We start from the raw sequence: 23,202 nt of genomic DNA, 5'->3' as shown, positions 1-23,202 counted from the left end.
TTTGAGCATCAGATACAAGTACATGGAATAGACGTTTGGTTTTTAAGATGCATATAACTATATGCCAAGGACCAGATTTTACTGAACATTACAGGTGATCTGGAAGCAAATGATGCTGCAATCACACTTTGAGTACCAAACATTCATGCCCTAAGACTGTACCATTTACTCTGCGGGGATTTGCAAAGATTTTCTAGAGGCTCAGTCTGTGAAGAAAGAATTACCTGGAGGCCTTTTGTATGCTGAATGTATCAATTCCTACAGTTCCATTAAACCAAAAACCAGAAAGAAAAGTCATCAGCTGTCCTCTTAACACTCAGTTCCTAAAAGCTCACCTCAGATTCTGTGGTGGTTCTTGGTAATTTAATGTGAATGGCTTTGATCCCAATCTGTAAAAACGAACATTTAAAACAAAAGGTATTTGGCACGAGAACTTGAGACATGGGCCCATTTCTTTTACAAACCCTGTGGTGTTAGCAATCATTTCACCCTCATAGGTTCTGAAGAACTAGCCTCTCATTTGGACTCACTCATCATTTGCTTGTTAATTGTCACCACTGCACTTAAGCCAATTTCATGTCCACTATTTCTGCTCTTTGGGAAGTAAGCAGTTTACTGATTAGAAAACATTCAAAGGTAAACCAGAGGCTGCAGCTCTAAGTCACCCATTTCTGACTTGCACAATAGATAAACTAAAGTCTGCTGTGGGTGACAAAAATTTTTACGGGGAGGGGCACAAAGGGAAGGGGTAATCAACAGGACCTGGGGTAGGGGTGGGGCTGACGACACTGCTGTTCTAGACTTTACCTCTTCAGCAGCCTTTAGCTTCACATTTATATAAAGATTGGAGTCATCTCTGTTGCCAACCTAGAATAACAAATACATGCAAATCAGATGATTAGGAAAAGAAAGGCAAAGTGTACAGAAAAGCTTCTAAAATTTTAGTTTTGATAAAAAGAACGTTTAATCATGAGACTTGTGGCAGAGAACTTTAACAGGAAAATAAGGAGAATTCCGGGGCAGGATGGAGAGCTGAACACAGGTGGTATTAGGGCTCCCTCCACAAACAAGATCCACCTGATTCTCACTGAAAAAGCCAAAAGAAAAAAAGCAGGGGACATCTGCCTTTGCCTTGGAAACCAAGCAAAAGTGCTGCAGGCCTGCCTGAAACACGTGGCATTTCTGCTTGCCATTAAGCTGACAAACCAGATCAACGGCATGCAGGGCTGAGGAATTGTCAACAGGCAAGAGAAATGTCATAGCTCTGAGAAGCAGGAACACCAGGGGGCACATTCTGCTCCTTTCCCTCACCCCCAAGGGCAGCGGGAAGCTCTCGTGACCAGCCACACAAAGAACTTTGAGAAACCAGCTAGGGTGGACCGAATTCTAGCTTAGACATTACAGACACCCATGTGAGGCAAAGGGTGGTCTGTGACCCTCAAGACAGAGAGAAAAAGTGTAGCACAGAAGCCAAATCCTTTGAACCACCACGCTAGGTCTCATCATGTTCCCTCCATTTCTTTAATCATGGATATATTTACAGTTTTTTATTGTAACCATTTATCTGTGAAATTTTATTTTACAAATATCTTTCCAAGTTCCAGTGGTTGACATGTGTCCCTTTCAAGGCTGAAACAGACTCTCATGGTGATACACTACAGTAAATTTGGCTTCTCCAAAATCGCCAGGGAAAGAAGCTGACCTTTAGCAACAGTATTTCCAGTCTTTGTTACCGGAAGCTCCCCCCGGACCCCGAGGGGAACATGGCCTTCCTCTTAGCTTCAGTTGTCGTTTGTACAAAAAGTTCTCAGTTTTGCCAATGAAATTTTAATTTTAAGAAAGCCAGATAAGTCCTTTGAGGGGAGTTTGATTTTTTTTTATGGATTATCTGAACCTAAGTGCGTTACTTGCTTCCTGTAAGGGCTTCCCTAGAATTTTAATGCCTCTCATGTTTCTTCTTTGGTCATTTTCTATACATGTTCTTTGCCCTTATCATCCAACCTTCATTGATTCAGTTTCCAGGCTTAATGCACTCTGGGATTTTTAGATCAAAGTAGGAAAGGAGATAGTTCTAAATATAAAAGTATTGTTTTTAACATTTTCATTACTACTTGTAACTACAGTTAGTTATAACTACTATGAGCTTAAATGGTTTTATCACTCACTGCTAGTCCTTTTAAAACTATAACTTCTCTCTTCGACAGTTTATCTTCATTCATTTCTCAGGTAGCTGAAAAACAACTATTAAGTCACTTTTCGATGAAAGGTATGTGGACATTTTTCTGAGTCTATGTGTATCTGAAAATGTTTGTGGATGAAAAGGGGTGCTGTAAATAAATCATAAATTCTTAATTGGGCAGGTCAAGATGGATAGTCACACCTCAGGCCTGTAACTTCCCTAGTAAAAGGTTATCTTTGCCTTAAGCAAGCCCTCTCCATCGTTTTTTGTGCATCTATGTTACCACTCCTTTGAAATGCCAGAAGTAATACCACATAATCTTAATTACTTTGTAATTCAATCACTGCCCTGCTTTCTCCCACCTTCATATAATCTTCCTTATATTCATTCCCTCAATTTCAAAGGCATAAAAGAAACTGCAAAACTGTTATTCTCGGAAGCACTTGAAATCTTGCTTCCCAGCAACTGTCATCAGTTTGGCTCAAACAAAGTCATAAAAATTATCTACAGGTTTGGACTTTCCTTATGTCGACATATTTTTCTGCTGTCCTTGCACTTGAACTCACTTGGCTGAATTTGGAGTCACATTTTCCTTCAGAAATGTTGGCTTCGGCATGTAGTGTTATATCAGTCTGAAATCTTTTGTTATTGTTCCTTTATAGGAACTGTTTTCTGTCTGAATATTTCTGAAGGAATTTTTCTAAAACTGCAAAACTGCCACCAGTTTTAAAAAGAAAGCTTAATGGTTATGAGTGTATGTCACAGTTTCACTGTAACCCTAATGCAAAGGAAAAGACCTTTTACCCAATTCAAAGACTCCCTCTCAGGATAGGCACTTTATAGGGGAAAATGATTATACAATCATTGATAGACTAGATGCAAAAAGAATGTTTAGTTGAAGAACAGTAGATTCTTGACTGACAGTCAAGTGGGTGAGTGGAAGACTGGTTTCCCAGAACAAATCTTAATCCCATTATAATTTATCAAGAAAAATCACTTATGCATTTTATCAGAATGTTAATTTCTTCCTTAAAGGAGGTGAATTACATCATCCAAAAAAGGTCTTATCCCAGAACAAGTTAGGAACAATTTCTTTTTTTACACCAGGAGTGCAAACTATTTCCGGAAAGGGCCAGACGATATATATTTTAGGTTTTTCAGGCCACATACTGTCTCATATCTGCTTCTTTGTCAACCCTTTACAACCTGGGCAACATTTAGACATCGGCCACAGTTTACCGATCCCTGTTTCACAGCCATAAACTATCTTGGGCATTGGTCTATCATTAATTTTTCTTTCTGCTTCAGGAACCTTTGTAGATATTTAGGCTAGCTGATTTTATTAATTGTATTGTTTTGTCCATGTCTTTTGTGAGGACTGAGTGAGGTGCCATATAAAAAGCACTGTGCATAGTTCCCAGTAGGAAGCAAGTATTAGTTACTATATTATTAATAATTGAAGTATTTTATGTGCTAATGGGTTGGAAATATAGCCTCAATTGTATCTCTTATAATGAAAAGTCAGGTCTTAATTTCCTTTAAATATTTAGTGATTTAGGAAGTTACCAGTTTTCTAAAAAATTCAGCTTTTAGATATATATACCTGGGCCAGGTCATGAATATCCTTGAATGCAATGCTAAGGAATTAGAAAAACAACAGGGAAAAGCAAATGAGTTTTGGAGAGACAGACCTGGGTTCATATCCCACACTTTGTGCCTTTCTGACTGTGGCTTTGCACATCAGTTATTGTGACTATGAGGAAAGTGTTCCCACTACATAGAGGTAGTATAAAAATTAGAACACCTAGAAGTATATACGAATCATCTGAACTCTAATAGACACTACAGAAGCAGTACTGTCATTCCCTCTGTAAGGGCTAGGGAGAGGGCAGGGTCGGGTGGATTGTGATCAGATGTGCATTTTGACAAGGGCTACCATAGGAGCTGGAGGTTAAAAGGACAGACTGAAAGCATCCGCATCAGGAAGCATCCACCATTAGCAGGTGGGAGCAGTACAAATCAAAAGGAGGGAACAGATTCCTAGAGCTTAGGAGAGGCAGACTCAACAGCATAATAGTCCCTAAGGAGATGTGGAGAATGAGGGACAGAGATCCTAAAGAGATGATCTCAGGTTTCTGGTTTGAGTGTGTGGTGGTGCCGGGTTGCCAGGTCTGAGGCAGCAGAATGGTGAGTATGTGAAGATTAATAAACAGAAACTTCATTTAAAATGGAGTTGGCAGGCTACAAGAGAGAACTCTCACATGTCACTCAAAATACACTCCTGACCCCAATAGGAAGAGTTGCACCTGCATCTCCCAGAGGAAGTTGATTCTACTTGACTGCCTCAGCAGGAAGAAAGATTCCTCCTTGGCCAATGGGAGACTGCCATAACTCAGTCAGTGAAAAGTCACTATACTTTGAACTTTCAGTTTCCTCCAATGGGCTCTTCGTTTACAACAGTCCCTCCCCCATCCATGATAGAGGTTCCTCTCTCCTTTGTTTCTCTGGACTTGCAGGTGGTTCACCATTAGACTGCATGTCCTGAATTACAATTCTTTTTTTTTTTTTAAGACTTTATTGGGGAAGGGGAAAAGGACTTTATTGGGGAACAGTGTGTACTTCCAGGACTTTTTTTTTTCCCAAGTCAAGTTGTTGTCCTTTCAATCCTAGTTGTGGAGGGTGCCATTCAGCTTCAAGTTGTTGTCCTTCCAGTCTTAGTTGTGGAGGGCGCAGCTCAGGTCCAGGTCCAGTTGCCGTTGCTATTTGTAGGAGGCGCAGCCCACTATCCCTTGCAGGAGTCAAACCGGCAACCTTGTGGATGAGAGCCCGTGCTCCAAACAACAACTGAGCCATCTGGGAGCTGAGCTGCCGCTGAGCTCCCAGAGCTCAGCTCAAGGTGCTGTGCTCAATCTTGGTTGCAGGGGGCGGAGCCCACCATCCCTTGCAGGACTTGAGGAATTGAACTGGCAACCTTGTGGTTGAGAGCCCACTGGCCCATGTGGGAATTGAACCAGCAGCTTTCGGAGTTAGGAGCATGGAGCTCTAACCGCCTGAGACACCGGGACGGCCCTCTTTGTTGTTTTTGAATAAACACATTTTGCTGGAGAAATAGCTGGCTACCTATTTGTTTAAGGTCAACAATTACAACATAACATGTGTAAGCCTTGCATCATAGAAAGATGTTGACTCTGGTGCTAAAGTGCAAGACTAAAATGTTCTACCACTGTTTTACTGGCCAAGGACATAGGAGACAAAGCTGCAGAACAGTGTTTATGTAAACAAAAACACTTGCAATCAAATTTAAAATACGAGTTTAGAAGTCAAACTTAAAAATGGGGGAAAAAATCCCAATGTTGCTAAGGAAAGGTTTACAGAAACAGATTTTTTGTCCATGACACATACTCTTTCTACAACAGACAGTTCACAAGAATACGCCAAGAAATAACTGGTCCCCCAGAGGTACCAAGTGTATACCCACAACATACACCTTTGATTCATACTAATTTGCATAAAATGGAAAAATCCACCACAGCAGGGAACATACCAGGCCTTCTGTGTTTTTCTTCTCAGCTAAGTCCTCTCAGGTAATGAACAGAAATTGGGAAAAATATTTAAGTACTATTCACTGAAATTCTTGATGAACACTGAACAGAGACTTAGCCAGGAATTAAATGATGTATGTGGAGACATACAGAAAGAAAGAAATGTAAAGTGAGGAAGAAGTAAGTATTTCTGAAGGGAATTTCAAATGAAAGCTATCAGTTTCCTGTTATCCAAATCAACGCTTCAAACATTCTTTGTACATTTGTCCATATGACAAATATTTTTGAAGGCCTCCTATTGGATGACTCGAGCTCAGGGGAGAAACCCTGGACAGAGACCTGAATTAGGACATATTCTCCCATGTAGCTGAGACTGGTGACCTCACTTAGGGCAAGAGTAAGATGAAAAAGTGGTCTGAGGGCTGAACCATGATGCATTCAAACTGTTTAGGTGAGATGAGGAAGGAACAGGGAGATCCCTGTTCCTCTGAGAGATGAGGAACAGTAAGAAAAAAAGATTGAGACGGAAGGGAAACAAGTGATGTCCCAGAAACCCAGAGTCCCGAACTCTGAAGTGATCCAGGTATAGAAGTTACTGGCCTACAGCTGATATGTGGGACCAGTCGAAATTGCCTAGGGCAATGGTTCTCCAAGTGTGGTCCATGCATTCTTGGGAGAACCCCAAGACCCTTTCAGATCTGCGAGTGCCAAACTATTTTCATAATACTATTGTGATGCTGTTCACCTTTCTACTGTATTGACATCTGTACTGAGGCTGCAAAAGTAATGCTAAGACTGCTGGTGACTTAGTATGAATCGAGACAGTGGCACCAAACGATTCTCTTTACGAAGGTTTTCTTCACTGCCACACACTCTCAGTAAAAACAGATGCCTGTTTCATTTAGATGTGCCCTTGCTGAAGCAGTAAAAGCCATTAATGTTACTAAACCTCAACCCGTGAGTACACAATAGTCTGTGTAAGGAACTAGGAAGCACTCATAAGGCACTTCTGCGGCATACAAAAGTATGCACTCGTCACCTGGGAAAGCACTTGTGCATTTCTGCCTCGGAGGCTGAACTAGCTGCATTTTGAAATGGAACGCCATCTTGAAAGTACAACTGACAACAAGATTAATCAGCTTTGAATATTTGGCAATAGTTTCTCAACAATGGACAAAGTTAGCCTGCTACTTCAAGGAAATAACTAATAGTATTTGTTGCAATGATAAAATTTGAGTTTTCAAGCAAAAATTATAATTTTTTTATCCACTTCTGTGAGTTTGATAACTCCTCAATAATAAAGTAGTTTCTGATGAGTTCATTGGTGATATTAATGATTATGATTTTTTTATACCACATAATGAAATGTGTTAACATTTGGAAGACCTACATACTTCAGTGAACCATTATTTTCCAAATGAGGAATGAAGGACATAACAAAACCATGCATGGGTACATATCCATTCAAACTGCAACACAGATTTTGATTCAACAAAGTAGGAAAGTTCAAAGATAGTTTCAGATTCCATGTTGCAACTAACTAACAGACCTTTAAAAATTTTACTGATTTGATCCCCTATGAGCGACGACGGCTTCTCATCATGGCAGACCCTAGAGATAAGGCGCTTCAGGACTACCGCAAGAAGCTGCTGGAGCACAAGGAGATTGATGGCCGTCTGAAGGAGTTAAGGGAACAATTGAAACAACTTACCAAGCAGTATGAAAAGTCTGAAAATGATCCGAAGGCCCTACAAAGTGTTGGGCAGATTGTGGGTGAAGTACTTAAGCAATTAACTGAAGAAAAATTCATTGTTAAAGCTACAAATGGACCAAGATATGTTGTGGGTTGTCGTCGACAGCTTGACAAAAGTAAGCTGAAACCAGGAACAAGAGTTGCTTTGGATATGACTACACTAACTATCATGAGATATTTGCCAAGAGAGGTGGATCCACTGGTTTACAACATGTCTCATGAAGACCCTGGGAATGTTTCTTATTCTGAAATTGGAGGGCTGTCAGAACAGATTCGGGAATTAAAAGAGGTGATAGAATTACCTCTTACAAACCTAGAATTAGTCCAGCGTGTAGGAATAATACCTCCAAAAGGCTGTTTACTATATGGACCACCAGGTATAGGAAAAACACTCTTGGCACGAGCTGTTGCTAGCCAGCTGGACTGCAATTTCTTAAAGGTCGTATCTAGTTCTATTGTAGACAAGTATATTGGTGAAAGTGCTCATTTGATCAGAGAAATGTTTAATTATGCCAGAGACCATTAACCATGCATTATTTTTATGGATGAAATAGATGCTATTGGTGGTCGTCGGTTTTCTGAGGGTACTTCAGCTGATAGAGAGATTCAGAGAACTTTAATGGAGTTACTGAATCAAATGGATGGATTTGATACTCTACACAGAGTTAAAATGATAATGGCTACAAACCGACCAGACACACTGGATCCTGCTTTGCTTCGTCCAGGAAGATTAGATAGAAAAATACATATTGATTTACCAAACGAACAAGCAAGATTAGATATATTGAAAATCCATGCAGGTCCCATTACAAAGCATGGTGAAATAGATTATGAAGCAATTGTGAAGCTTTCAGATGGCTTTAATGGAGCAGACCTGAGAAATGTTTGTACTGAAGCAGGTATGTTTGCAATTCGTGCTGATCATGATTTTGTAGTACAGGAAGACTTCATGAAAGCAGTCAGAAAAGTGGCTGATTCTAAGAAACTAGAGTCTAAATTGGACTACAAACCTGTGTAATTTACTGTAAGGATTTTGATAGATGCATGACAGACATTGGCTTAATATAAAAATAAGGTTAAGAAAAATAATGTATGTATTGGCAATGATCTTATTAAAGGCGCATGAATAAATGTGTATGAATAACATCAAAGAATTAGTAATTCACTGATTCTACTTTTAAGATTGGTACAGAAGAAATTTGTATATTTGTTAATGTTGCATTTATGACAGCATAAGTTATAAAAGAAGAGTATGTTGTAGCTTTTCATATTTGCTGTGTGAGCATTTTGTAAAACATTGAAATGATTTAAGATAGTAGTTTAAAAGAGCATTTCTTATGACTTATTTTATATCATTTGTTTTCCTCATCCTAAAAAAGTTGAATAAAATCTGTTTGATTCAGTTCTGCATAAAAAAAAAAAAAAAAAAAAAATTTACTGATCTGAGTCCTGGTGTAGTAACAAAGAAAAATATCCACCATTACAACTATACGTCTTGTACAGATTTTCTTCATGTCTTTCAATCAAACTAGTACACAGCAAGAGATTGAATGCAGACACAGATGGGAATACAGTTGTCTTCTTCTTAAGCAAGATAGTAAAGGGTTTGCAAAAATGTAACATAACGCCCCTCTTCTCACTATATTTTTTCTTTTTTTGTAACTTTTTTTATTTATTTAAGTGTGTTTTTCCAGGACCCATCAGCTCCAAGCCAAGTAGTTGTTTCAATCTAGTTATGGAGGGCGCAGCTCATAGTGGCCCATGTGGGGATGGAACCGGCAACCTTGGTTTTGTTAAGAGCAACTGAACTAACTGGCCGTCCCCATGTTTTATTTTCTAAAAGTTATTTTCTCATAAAAAAATGTTACTTATGCTAACACATAATGAGCTTACTATTGGCATTTTTAAATGTATAAATATTTTTGAACCTCTTAGTTTTCATTTCTAATATAGTAAATATCGATAGATAATTCCATATAAACAAAAGCTCCTTAAAGTTTTAAATTTTTAAGAGCATAACGGAATCCTAAGACCAAAGTTCAAGAGATACTAGACTAGGGGACGAATACCCACAGAGAACAGCAGGAGGCCAGGATATGCCAACATGTAGAAGTTGAGCTGAAGAGGAAGAGCCTGCAAAGAGAAGCTGAAAAGGTCTGAGGTTTCACAGAAGCCAAAATAAATAAGTAAATAATGGAGACAGGGCTGAAGTGCCTGCTGCCTTACGTGCTACTGAGAGATTGAGTTAGGTAGATATAAGTAGAAATACACTATCATAGTACCTGCAAAATTGCCAGGCCTGGTGTGAAACCAGGTGCTTGTTCCTTCATCTGAGTGACTTGGTTCTTCAGTCTCTCCCTTATTTGCCTAGAGAAAAAGGAAAGGTTGGAATTAACACAATGTTCCAAGCACAAAAAGTGATATGGATTATTAGACATATTTGTCTTCTAAATTAAAAAAAAAACTTCATTGAACAGTCATTATCTGGTATAATATGTACCATGTCCTGCCCATGAATTTTTAAGGCCTCAAATAGATGTGGATCTTTTATAACTCCTACTGGCACTGACTAGGTATGGGGTCAGTTAGTTTAAAAACATACTAGTTTACAGCACTCAAAATCATACAGTAAACAAATAAGAACTCGGACCGACTCTTCTGGAAGGCTGCTAATCCTCATCTTTTTCATCATTTCCACTCTCCAAGTCCCATATGAAAAAAAAATCTGCAGGAAGGAACTTGTGCTCACACCTTCTGATTACCACAGTAGGATAATCACAGGGTATCCACATAGGGCTGAATGACAATCATTGAATCCCACTCCAATTTCAATATGAATTTACAAATTATATCGTAATTCATAAAAGAATTTTCCTTACCAAAAACTTTAACACAAGGTTAAAAGTATAATCTCTTGTGAAACAATGATGTATCAATTTACCAACATACAACTTCTCAATAATAGGACATCAAGTACATTAAATTACGTCCGTAAATAAATATTCAAAATAGTACAATCTTGCCCAGGTGTGATACAGTGATGAACATGGACAGGATCTGTCTCTCCTGAATTAGTTTTGTCATTTGCCTTTCTTCACCTTATCTACACCTGACATGCAAATAGTGTACACACAAACATTAACAAGCATCTTTTCCTTCATTCTAATTTGGTTACTCTCTTCTCCAATTCTCCACACTTTACAAACAACTGGCATAAAAAGGCATGGGAGTCACAAGGCTCCCATGTGATTATGTGAATTAGCCTAGTAAATGGTAAGGATGTTCAGTGATACAAGAAGTCATACCTAAGACTTCAAAATTCTATTTGTAGCTAGTGACCTTGTTTTTTCAAGTCAATATTCTATACAATAATGTAGTGCAGAAAACGACTGAATAGACCACTGGATTTTTCTATTACTGGGACCTGAACAGAGGCCACAATTCTGCTCTAACACAAACGAACAGGAAATATTGGAGCTGCCAAGTTTTCACTGGCTGCCACTGAAATTCCCCAGCAGTTCCAGCCTTAGCTGCCTCCCCTGCAGACGATCATATGTGGTACCTGGGTAGCCACAGAAGACCTTTCCCAGGGACCAAATTGCCAGACTCCATGCTTTCCTTTCCTTCCAACCACTATATTAACACAAAGGGCTAGGTTAAGGTTGCTACTGGTTCTCCTTAACTCTTCCCCAACCAAAAATAAAACCCATGGGTGCCGGGGAAAACTCAACTATTTCCAGCAACATATAAATCAGTAGCAAGAATCAATAGCTAGAAGAACACATCTGAGGCTCTCAATAACCTTATGAGGTAGGTAAGGAAGGAGAGGCTTTCTGATTCCCTTTCGCAGATGTCAGCACAGGCTCTAAGCAGCCATGTGGTTTTCCTGGGGCCAATTAGAAAAAGAACAGCAAGTGCAAAGGCCCTGAGTTGAGTGAGAAAATGAGGTCCAAGGGGAAGCAGAAACCAGATCAGGTAGTCTGTTTTTTACTCTGAATGTGATGGGAAGTCAGTAGAGGGTTTTGAAGAAGGCTGACATGATCAGACTTACATTTTTAAAGGATTATTCTGGCTGCTGAATTAGGAACAGATGAGGGGGAAAGGTGAGAATCAGGGACACAAGCAAGAAGTTATTGCTATTACGAAAATCCAGGCCAGAGGTGATGGTGGCTAAGATTATGGTATGGATGGTACTCTAGCAAGAAATGGTTGGATTCTAGATATATTAACATGAAGCACAGACAAAATGCAAGAGCTACAGACGACTGAGATTTGGGGGTTGTGAAATGGAGCTGGAAAGACTGACAACTTTAAGTATTTTGAGGCACAGAGCAGATTTCATACTGATACAGTGAATTATTTACCAGATCTTATAAGGATTATAAAATAAGTGAGCATCTGAGACCTGAAGAAAGGAGTCTGGGGACAAATAGAAACAATACTTATACCCAGCAGGTAGCAAGCTATGGGAACCCAGTACCCCAAGGTGATACAGGAGAAAAATATGTCAGCCCAGGAGGTTAAGAACAAAGAACAAAATGTTCTGTATTTTCTATGCTGTAATTTAAATGGCTCTAAATTTGCAATTTTCCCCCCTAAAAACAATTATAGCTTGAGTTCAGTTACACTGACTCCCTTAAGCTTTTTCCTTGGCAGCAGGATTGTTTTTGAAGTTGCGTTAGCAGGGATATTCTTCCAACTGGAAAGATTTGTTTCAAAAGCTAACATTTAGGCCTTGTTATGAGACATGACCAGATTAGCAATAAGAGACATTTTAAAATGCACATAAACCACAACCAGCAAGAACTAAACAACTCAAAACACTAAAGCTACAAGCGGAAAGTTTTCTTCTCTGGTGAGAAAATAAAAACAAGATAGTTGTAATTAGGTCTCCATAAGTCCTTTGGAAACTCTTCCCTGCCTTGGATTTCTGGGTTGGCCACTAACTGAAAAAACCTAAAATGACAAGTAGAATAATGAAAGCCAAGTGTCAGGTATGCCTGAAGTTAAGAAACTGTAAAAGAGGAGAGAAAAGTTAACAGTCCCTCATCTGTCTTTATTTTAGGGTCATGGAGTTGTGATGAATTAAATAGTGGAAAGTGCTTTAATTTTTATAGCTCATTACTTCTGGAAAGTTTAATCAATGTACTAGAACTTATAATCATTGAAACCTCCTAAATTAACAGAAACTTGCTTGAGTTGCAGATGCCTCCCATTTCTATCTATGGCTCATGAGCTACACCTTCCTGGTAAAGACTGGGGGTGCAAAGTGAGGCAGAAATAGGCACATGGAGAAACACGCCTGACCCCTGAATAGTAGAACTATACACGACAAAGTCACACCAGCCTCCATCAGTAGTCTCTAAAATCTAAGGGAAGATACAGCTCAATCTCGATGTAAATGAAATCAATACTAGAGTGCCAATGAAGGAAGTAAGACAAAGTAGCGGTAAATCATTCCATTTTCTCTGGCCTGAGGAACCGATACCAGTAAAATAGTCATCGCCAATTAGAGCGGAACAGACACAGACATAGTTTTAACTAAGTTGCTCCCGGCATCTAGTGGGTACATGCCAGGGATCCAACTAAATGTCTTACAATGCACAGGACAGCCCCTCACAACCATTGTTCCGCCCAAATGTTAGCAGTGCCCAAGGTTGAAACCCCTGCTAAGGCTAATAAATTTCAATTTGAGGGGGTTATCTTTCATTTCTAAGGGGCAAGAATCCAAGTAGAAATCATTTATATCAACCTGCCAATATGTGTTTGAATCGCTATGGACAGAACTCTATTACCATCAGTTTTCTCCAATTTAACTTCTCCCACATACAGCTGTAAAAGAGCCTCGTCAACCAAAGTCAAAGGTGCACTTCCGTGTGGAATCATATTATCTGCGACGAGTCCTAGTCAGACTCATATTATCCGTGACAAGTCCCAACATCCCTAAATAGTCGCCCGGATCTTGCCCAGAGTCTTGTACCATTATTCCTGAAAAAGTCCATTACAAATTCCAACTTGTTCTGTTTAATGTAACAGCTCATTTTCAAACTTTGGCCATTTTATGACCAAGAAAAAAGTATTCCTAAAATATAACCTAGCAAGGACATTTCAACAGAAGCTGTAGGTAGGAAAAGGAGGCAGTAAAGGACATTCACCTATATGGCTAAGAAATCTACATGATGAAAATAAAGTTGCCTGAGTCAACAAACAGTGAAATACAGCACAAGCGTAGAGTAACCCTCAGATGATCCGCAAAAAGTCCACAGAACACACCTTTACTAAGTGATCAGAGAAAAACCAAGGACATTTATCTTAAACATATAGGGCTTTTCTAAACAAGGACACACATTTCTTTTGTCCCCCACTCCAAGAAATTATTCTTGTAAGATTTTAACAATGTAGTACCACACGTCTTACTCCGTTTGCTTCATCTTCATTTTGTTCATTTATTGTTTAATTTGTTCATTACAACTTTTATACTGCTAAAAAATACATTTTCTGCAAAACTTAACACGTAATTCCTTGTAAAAAATAACTGAGGCCACCTAGTGTCCCAAGAAATACATGTTTCAAATCCCTAATTAGTTAAGTCAAATAAAAAGACTGAATTACCTTATTGTTGAAACTGATTGTTTTCACTGATATGTGATATAATAGCAAAAGCTACATCATATCAATACATAGAATAGTCAACTAATATCAGTACTTTCCTTTATTAAGTTTAAGAATAAAATATACAAACTATATAAAAACAATTATTATAATTTAATGAAAATATTTACTAAACTGGATAGGTACCTCAAATAATATTTAAAAGCTTAATGTGACTCTATTTTATATACTAATGAAAATTTACAATATAAAATTCTTCCATTCAATTCTCTCAAGCTCTAAGACCTAAGAAGGTAAAGGCAAATTGCTTGATATTTACGAGTAAGACTGAAAATAGCTAAATAGCATAAAATTCTTATAAATCCTCTAATTCCCAGTGAGTATAAAGGCCATCATTAACCCACATACACAATGATACACTAACTGCTCACTTTAAGCTTCTAGGTCAGGGTTTATCAACTTCAGCACCACTGCCATTTGGGCCAGAGCATTCTTTGTGATGGGGACTGTCCTGTGCCTTGTAGGATGCTTAGCAGCATCCCTGGCCGCCACCAGCACACAGCCACTCCCCATGTGACAACCAAAAATGTCTCCAGATATGTTCGACTGTTTCTTGAGAAGGAGGGAGGGGCAAAACTGCCTCTGTCTGAGAAGCACTGATGTAGAGGGAATAAACGGAGCTGGGAAACTAGGTTGAATTTGTCGAGAGAGGCTTCATAAGAGGTAGGATTTCATGTGTTAGGTGAAGCGCATTAGAGAAAGGTCACAAAGAGAAAAGCACTGTCAGAGTCTAGGTGTACACAGCAGGTGGGGTAGGATCCTGAACAATGAGCTCCCACAGGAGTGGGGGCAGCTTCTACCCAGATCCAACAAAGTCGTAACATTAAGAATAGAGATCACAGCCTTGCTAAACTTTCCATTTCCTTTCAAAAAGTCAGGCATCCAGATTTTTACGTGTAATTACCATATAAATGTGTTGGGAAGTAATCCAATTTCTAAAAGTAACTGCAAGCCCAACAAAACCTGTAACCACATTTGGCCTCTAGGCCACCATTTGGTCACCTTCAGCTGATAACAAGTTATGAGACATGACAGGGTGGCCTCAAGTATATGGATGTGTGAGGACCCAATGCCCAGAATTAGCCTATTTCAGGACTCTAAACCACAGATTTGGCCATCAGCGCTGACTGGCACAAAGGCCCAAGCAGACCTCATTCAAGGGGACTATGGAAAGAACGTGGAAGCCTGGGGGTCTCCACTTTCCTTATCAGAGGAAAGCCTCAAAAGAGCTGGCCTTTCTTGCTTTTAGGGAAGACTAAAGGAAAATCTTGGGTAGAAAGGGCTTGGGTCTAAAAGGCTGCTTACTATTAGTAAACAAGCAGGGACTAGTATTCAAGCACCAAAACCCTTAACATGATCATTTATCATGTTAAAGTCACGCAAGGTGGTAAAGATAAAGTCCTGACAGGCTCTGGCAAAACTTTTACAAAACGTTCCCTACTTCCTAATGTATGGGCAACTGAGGCTGTACCTCATCTGCCCAGGTTTCAGGGGAAGAACTTTTCAACAAGGAAAAAAAAAAGGCTCAGCTAACAAAGCAAGACAGTTTGACTTGTCTCCAAACAGTCAAAATTGGACTATAATCTTGAGAATGACTTTCTGAAGAGAATCTGTTTGGGTACCTCCAAACTGATTGGGTTCATTTGTCTCCTAAGAGGGAGCCAAAAATCAGCGGATAAAAATCTGTAATTCCTTTTAGCAAGGAAGTGACAAGCCCTGGGTGAAGAAAGAAAATATACCGTCAAGTCTCTACCACTAGCCTCGGAACTCTTGCTCAAGTCACTGCACTTCAGGTTAAAGTTTCATTAACTGCACACTGGAGGGAGGAGTGGTCTGGGTGGCTGAGGAATCCTGGCTATGGTAACGTCTGCCAACTGCTTCTTCAAGATCAAAGATTTACAGAGTGCCAGGAGCCACCTTTGGGTAAACTGTCAAGGGGACCAAACTGAAGAGTGCAGGAGAGCTGGGGGCTTTCTGCACCATGGATCGGACGTCAGAGGCCACAGCCGTAACTATAGTGGTATACAGGTTTCTCTGGAGAGCCTTACACTCTTTACGCTTCTCAGCAACCCAAGGAGGCAGTCAGTGTTATCATCATCCCCACCGGCCAGAAGAGGACAGTGAGGCTGATGCACTTGCCCGAGCCACACTAGGCTTTAATCTCATCCTACTTGGCCTTTCTCAAGTCAGTCAGAGGATTGACCTTTTTCCCTCAGCATCTCCATGCCAGGTCATCCTGATCTCCCTTCTTCCAGAAGATTCTTCATGCAAAGGGAGATATAATAAGGGATCACACATCCCCGCTCAAAGTCCTACTGTTCAAATCCCAAACTACTTGATCCCAACCATCTGGATGGATGATGGGCACTGATTCTCGGACTACATCCCCAGTCAGGATTCCCCACGGCCACAGCAATACCAGCTCTGGACTCTGCCATACCCCAGCTATAACACTCCCAACGGCCTGGATAAGAGGCCCATTTAAAACCTAGCAGAAGGTCCCACCGCTGAGGAACTCACACTTTCTTTCCTGCACGGGCTCCCAGAGTCAAGCCAGCTTTGACATTCAAGGTTCCATGTCACTTCTGAAAGGCCTGCACTTTGGAGCATGTTACAGGCAAATCTTCTTAAGCACAAAAAGGCCTATAGGTATTTCATTTACAGGACAAAGTAAAAGGCACATCAACATTCAGTAGCCTTTCGTGCCCACAAACAGATCCAATTCGCTCTGCTCAACACACAAAAACTCAGAGCCCCTTCTCTTGGTGTCCTGCCAAGTGGCAAACCACCTGTTTCTTTACAGCCTGTCTTTCTAGAAAAGACTTAAGAAAAATGCCACGAATGGAGGGAAGAGGCTCGATTATAACAAAACAAAAAAAAAGAGAAGGGAAGGTCAAACAAATCACACAAAATTTAGTAGGCCCCACTATGAAAAGCACACATATGTAAGAATTGTGGTTTCTAGTCTAAAACCCAAATCAAGGTGGGGTTCCTAACACTTAACTTACACCCCTTTGTATCACCTCGTTAGGGGCACCGGCACCTTCCTTAAACCAGGCTGGGCTCTCTCATCAATGTCAGTTTACCTCGCTCAGCTCCTCTGCTCACGATCAGCTTCCTCAGACCATCACTGCTGACCCCAAGGCAGTAGCTTAATAACTGGTCAGGTTACCGGTCCATGGCACAGGCTATGGTTTTGGTCAAGAATCCTCTTCCCCATTATACAGAAAGGTGTGTGATCCCATCACCTTCAAATCTTTGCCCACAAATCACTTTTATAATGAGTTTAACTCCCATATTTAAAATTGCAACCTCCATGCCTCAGAAATCTCTGTGCCTCTTTCCTGCTCTGGCTGTCTCTCTCTCACACTTCTACCATCTCACATTGTTTTACCTATTTTATTGTCTAGCTCTACCCATCAGGACGCAAACGCCATGAGGGGAGGGATTTGGGCTGTTCTGTTCACTGTTCCAGTCTCGTGGATTTTAAGAGTGCCTGGCATATAGGAGGCACACAGATATTTGTTGAATAAATGAATATCTAAGAAAGACACACTTGTCTCTAACCCTCAGATCTCCCCCAACTGTCATATTCAGGCTGAAACCTTGGAATTCCCCTTAAGGGAGAAACGGCGGGGTGTGGTGGTGTGGGAGGGGTGTTCTTCCCAAAAGGAGATAATTTGGCAACAAAATCCAGATTTCCCACAGGATAGAATAGGCAGAGATGGAATCTAGAATGATAAACTTTGTCTAGTTTTAGCTAAGAGGAAGATATAAAGGGAGAATAAGAAAAGTAAATAAAAGTCAGGGATGGCCTTCTCAGCAAAGTGGGAAGCATGGCAGTGAGAAGACTACTATAAAGAAAAAAGATTAGTTTATGAAATTCCTTTCAGTGAAGTATGAAGTGCCTGATAAAGTGATAAATATCATGTCCTGGGTGAAGACCTTGGTTCTACTTGAGCCTCTGCCATTAACCAGCCTAGTAACCTATGGCCAAATCACATCACGTTTCTTGCCTCAACTGTTTCCTCAGCTGCAGGATGGGATGTGAGGAGTGGACCAGACCTTGGAGCCATTCTGACTGGAACTCATAACCTGTTTTACCTTTCCTCCTTCCAAGGAAGGGATTTTACAATTCAAACACTATGTCAAGGAAGAAACTGCCCAGGGCACTTGAAAGCTTGCAAATTTGTCCCAGAAACCCAATAATTGATGGCAATCAAGGAAGCTGACCTGTAAACTTGGGAATGAGGGATTCTTTCCTTGGATTCTTGGACTGCTGGCTACAATATAAAAAGTTCACTTAACCTTTCCTTTCAAGAATATGCTGGCCTGGCAAGAGAGAAAAGGCCCCACTCGGAGCCTCCACGTACAGCTCAACCCGCTCAAGCTGTGAGAACCACTGTCTTCAGAATACCCCAAGGGTCAGCTACAGCCTCAGCAGGAGCCGGAGGACAGCACTATCCCATGAACCAGACAAGCTGTCCCCCTTGCAGAGCTCCCCCTCTCTTGAGAAAGTGTGAGTACAACCAGCTCCTGGAGTCAAGCTCTCCACAAAGGTTGAGATACCAGTGTGTGGCAGTGTCTGAAAGAGCCATTTTCTAAGTACATTGAAGAAAAATCTTCTGTAAGCACAAAGAGGCCTTAGAGCCTTTTATTTTTCTTTCTGATGGTAAGAGGCCTTAGTCTCAATGCTCCATCATGAATTGTGTTAGTAGGAACTAACTGATTGCTCAACTACAGGGCACTGTAAAAGGTTAGCTCTGATAACTGAGAGGGCTGGGAGAGACGCTTCCAATTCCTGGAACAGTCTTCCCAGAAAATGCTTTCAATATCTACGGCCAAATCACTGTCATACTGCTCTTCAATGATGAGAACTGCACTTAGATGTAAGGTTTTACATAAGTGCTTCTCAAAGATTTTTAACATACTGAGTCAAGTGGCTTATTGTTAGCAATTCTAATTAAATCAGTCTGGAGTGGGCACCAAGCATTGATAGTTTTCAAAAGCTCTTTATGAGTGCGAATTAGTAAAACTACCCTGGAAAAGATTGGCAATTTCTACTAAAGCTGATCATACATATGTCCTATTACTCCGCAATTCTACTCTTAGATATGTAACCAACAGAAATGCACAGATGTTCCACCAAGAGGCATGTAAGAGAATGCTCATAACAGCACTATTCATAATCATCAAAAACTAGAAACCCGAATTTCCATGGGTAAGTAAACATGGCATATTCATACAGTAGAATACAATACAGCCATGAGAGTAAATGAACTACAACCACATGCAACATGGAATCACCTCAGAAACACAATGAGGATCGAAAGATGCCAGACACAGAAGACTTTATAATGTATGGTGCCACTTAAAGTGCAAAAGCAGGTGACACTAATCTACAGCATTAGAAGTCAGAATAATGACCTTTGTGGCGGTGGTGACTGGATGAGACTGAGAGGAGGGCTTCTGGGGTGCCAATAATGTGATTTTTTGATCTGGGTGCTAGTCACTCAAGTAAATCCAGTTGTGAAAAAAATTCATTGAACTATATACATAGGATAGGTGCACTTTTAAAAATACGTATTCATATTTAAGTAAAAGTAACAAAAAAATAGCTCCCTAAGGGATTTTAATGTGCAGCTAATGTTGAGCCATTGAAATCGATCTCAAGGCAGCTATCACTGTCTAAAAGTCAATCACCCATGTATACATTAACTACAGTTGTCCTTGAACATGAGGGTTTGGGGCACTGCTCCCACTCTATCAAATATCTGCGTATAACACCTTGACTCTCCAAAAACTTCACTACAATTGTCCCTGGGTATCTGTGGGGAATTGGTTCTAGGAAGGCCCCTCTCCATGCAGATATCAAAATCCAAGGATGCTCAAGCCCGCATATAAAATGGCCTAAAACAATGCATACAGTCAGCCAGCCCTCTGCGTCCGTGGATTCCCAACTGCAGGTTGAAAACACTGTTTTTGATCTGTGGTTGGTCGAATCCACATCTGCAAAACCTGGGGATATGGAGAGCCAACTGTATATTTGTTGAAAAAAATCTGCGTATAAGTGGACCTGCTCAGTTCAAACCCCTGTTGTTCATAGGTCAATTGTAATCACTAATCATTAACACAGCTAGCATGTATTGAATGAACACCTATGTGCCAGGTACAACTGTAAATGCTCTTCAGTTAGTAACTCATTTAATTCTCCAAACAACTCAGTGGCCTAGATATTATCTTTATTTTACATTTGAGGAAATTTCAGCACAGAGAGGTTAGCAAATTTGCTAAAAGCCACAAAACTAGTAAAGCATGAAAGATTTATGGGTGTTTTGGATACACACAAAAACAAAACAATGCATGTATTTGCCCTTGTGGTGCTTACAAACATATTTAACCTGTTCTCCACTCAACCAAAACATATCCCATAAGCACCTATTCTCAGTAGCTTGCCAAAAAGCAAACCTATATTATCTCTTCGCAAGTCTTTTCAAAAAGAAGACTTCATCAAGGAAAAGCCACTGCTAAAGAGACTAGGCATGAATATAAGTCAGTAAAAAGTAAAGGTCAAACAGAAACAATGCAATTCAGTAAACCACATGTTGGAAAGCACTCCTAAGTATTGTGCTTTCTACTCTAAAAGTCTAGGGTTCCTCCTTGCCAATGTGAGAGATTCACCACCATCTCATTTGTCTCACCTTTGTGCACCATCTCTGCCTTCCAGGAAACAAATCGTTTTGCCCCAAAGGTTGGGTTTCACCACCAATGACTCTATAATACACTCAAAAATTTCTACTCACAAAATTAGAGGCTCATAGGACAAGTACTGTTGCCAACTACAGCAGTTTTTAACTTGTGAGGTTCAAGGTACTAAGAACAGTCACCAGGAGGATCACACAAAACATATCCTTTCTCTTCTACTCTCATCTTTCCCCACCAGTCACCTTCCAGACAAAAAGCAGAGGGGTGTTACTTTCTGGAAGCATGGCAATCATATCCACTAGTTAAGCATTCAGATTTCCTGTAGGAGTAAAACAGGCAGAGGTCAAATGGAATAGGGTCAAATGGAATAGGGTCAAATGGAATATTGTCAGGACTCAAATGCTAAACTAGAAAATTACTTTAGGGCCAGGACACGGAGATGGCCATTAGATAAGGAGCATGAAATTGAAGGGAAAATCGGGTTCCACTTAGCAAATGATGACTGGTGTAGTGGGAAAAGTTATGGGCTGGAAGGAGACCTGTCACCTCACTAATCTGTTTCCTCACCTCCAAATTACAAGGGAAAGGGGTAAACTGAATGTCTTGAGTTCTGACGCTGTGCTGCCGGCAGCCCCAACTACTCTCTTTTTTGGCCAAGTCGTCAACAGCTGCACTTTGGGGAGCACAGTCGGGCCAGATAAGAGGACTTGTCCCAGAAGCACAGGAGCCAGCGGGCAAAGTAAACAAGAAGCCCCTTTACAAACGCAGATTGTGCCCGGGGCCCCTTTCTTCGGCTGCAGGAGACCGCTATTCAGGTGTGACGGGCTCAGGACAAGGTCCCCCTTCCCCACCCGGCTCGCTTGACTTTCCGTTACAAGTCTCCCTTCCGCAAAAAACGGGTCCGTTGCTGACCTACACCCCCTGCGCAGAGCCCTGGCTGGCAGCCCAACACGCCCTAACAACGACAGATGCTTACGCAGAGACCACCTTTCCGTTCAAGATTTCCGCCGGCGCCATGACCTTTATTAGTCCGCTGCCCACAACGAACACCGCCAAAATCCAGGTACGAGTGCCGACAGTGCCGCGGGGTACAGCCCAACCCACGTGCTCAGCGACCGCCCGAGAGGAGCTTGCCACAGCGCCTGCGCCCCGCCGCCGGCCGCGGATGCGCGTGCGCAGTTCTGGAGGCTGTAATTCCCTGAAGTGGCGGAGGGGTGGGGTTCTGCTCTGAGGATGGACGAGGAGGAAACGCCGTGACGGCTGGAGGGCCGCATTGACTGGCTGGGGGAAAGAGCCGTTAATCGTGTGGGGCGGGGAAGCCGCTGAAGTAGAGGGTCGGGCCTCCGTTCCAGCGAATGGGGAGCGGAGGCGGAGGGGCGGTCTCGCGGGAAAACAGTTGCGCGGGCGCGGGAGCGAGGAGTGGCTCCGGTCCTGCCTGGGCGCTGGGGGACAAGTCGCCAGGTGCTGAGGGCGCGGGGCTCCCCAGGAGGCATGTGACCGCGCTCCCGTGCCGGGGCTCGGGGCGGCGCCCGGCTGGCCGCGGAGTGGGGGCGGCGTCCGGCGTTCTCACCCGCCGGCGCCGGGAGGTTGCCATGGCGACCTCCGCCGCAATGCGGAGTCAGAGCGTCTGGGTGGCGCCCAGGACTGTTTTCGTCTCCTCTGGTGACTGATGCTCCGCTAGGTTGAAATCCATCCCGCAGTGTTAGGCCCCGCGGAGCCGCAGCGCCTCAGTGTCCGGAGTAAGCCCGGGGGTGGCCAGTGCGGGAGGGTCGTCAGCTTTGCAAGACTAGATTTCGTCAGATCCCCACGCAGATCTGGGGCTTCATATAAATTAGCTGCCAGGTGACCCACGAGGGCGGACACTGCCTCCCCAGACGCCGGCGCTGGAGAATATGTGAGATCGGGCGTTTGCTTGGGGAGCAGGGCGGGAAGACCCAGGCATCCGGAATGTTTGTGAAGACAGGTCCTGCAAGGTCTGGAGTCCTGTGAGTTAGGTTATAGTTATCCCAGTATAGTTCAGAATGTAAGTTGTTCCGGTCACTTAATTTCCGCCCCCCGCCCCAGCTTTTTTGAGGAATTAACTGACATACTCTTATACTCACTGTGCTGTAGGTTAGATCCCCGGAATTTATCTTAGAAGTTTGCGGCGCTTGACGAACAACTCATGTCCCCCACCATCCTTGCCCCTGGCAACCATCATTCTACTCTATTTGAGTTCGGCCTTTTTAGACTCCACGTACAAGTAATAATGTCTTACAGTATTTGTCTTTCTCTGTCCTCACCTAGCGTCTTGCTCTCAAGATGTCCTGCTCTCCACCTGGTCTTGTAAATACAGAGGGTGCCCAAAAAAT

General features: G+C 41.7%; 3 protein-coding genes across 4 annotated transcripts in view; 2 read left to right on the top strand and 1 right to left on the bottom strand.

Moving 5' to 3' along the window:
- The window catches only part of MTHFD1 (methylenetetrahydrofolate dehydrogenase, cyclohydrolase and formyltetrahydrofolate synthetase 1), a 55,257-nt gene extending 33,249 nt beyond the window's left edge, over positions 1-22,008 (bottom strand). For both annotated transcript variants that reach the window (XM_081049320.1, XM_081049321.1), the window contains exons 1-4: positions 21,828-22,008; positions 9,757-9,841; positions 808-867; positions 336-389 (exon numbers count right to left, since the gene is read on the bottom strand). In XM_081049320.1, the coding sequence (XP_080905446.1) occupies positions 336-389; positions 808-867; positions 9,757-9,841; positions 21,828-21,868 (240 nt within the window). In that variant the 5' untranslated portion in view covers positions 21,869-22,008. The remainder of the gene's footprint in view (positions 1-335; positions 390-807; positions 868-9,756; positions 9,842-21,827) is intronic.
- LOC308498054 (26S proteasome regulatory subunit 10B-like) lies at positions 7,265-8,617 on the top strand. The gene is given in 2 exon segments (XM_081049334.1): positions 7,265-7,997; positions 8,001-8,617. Coding segments are annotated over 2 exon segments (1,167 nt in total). The 5' UTR covers positions 7,265-7,322; the 3' UTR covers positions 8,493-8,617.
- LOC308497902 (uncharacterized protein) overlaps positions 21,867-23,202 on the top strand; it is a gene marked incomplete at its 5' end in the record, with an annotated part of 38,058 nt that continues 36,722 nt past the window's right edge. Inside the window, 2 exons of the mRNA XM_081048980.1 lie at positions 21,867-22,054; positions 22,204-22,312. Coding sequence (XP_080905106.1) covers positions 21,867-22,054; positions 22,204-22,312 — 297 coding nt within the window. The remainder of the gene's footprint in view (positions 22,055-22,203; positions 22,313-23,202) is intronic.

Source organism: Rhinolophus hipposideros, assembly GCF_964194185.1.
Source record: "Rhinolophus hipposideros genome assembly, chromosome: 5".
NCBI classification, from domain to species: Eukaryota; Metazoa; Chordata; class Mammalia; order Chiroptera; family Rhinolophidae; genus Rhinolophus; species Rhinolophus hipposideros.
The sequence above is the reverse complement of the archived record's forward strand: the minus strand, read 5'-3'. Positions and strand labels throughout refer to the sequence as shown.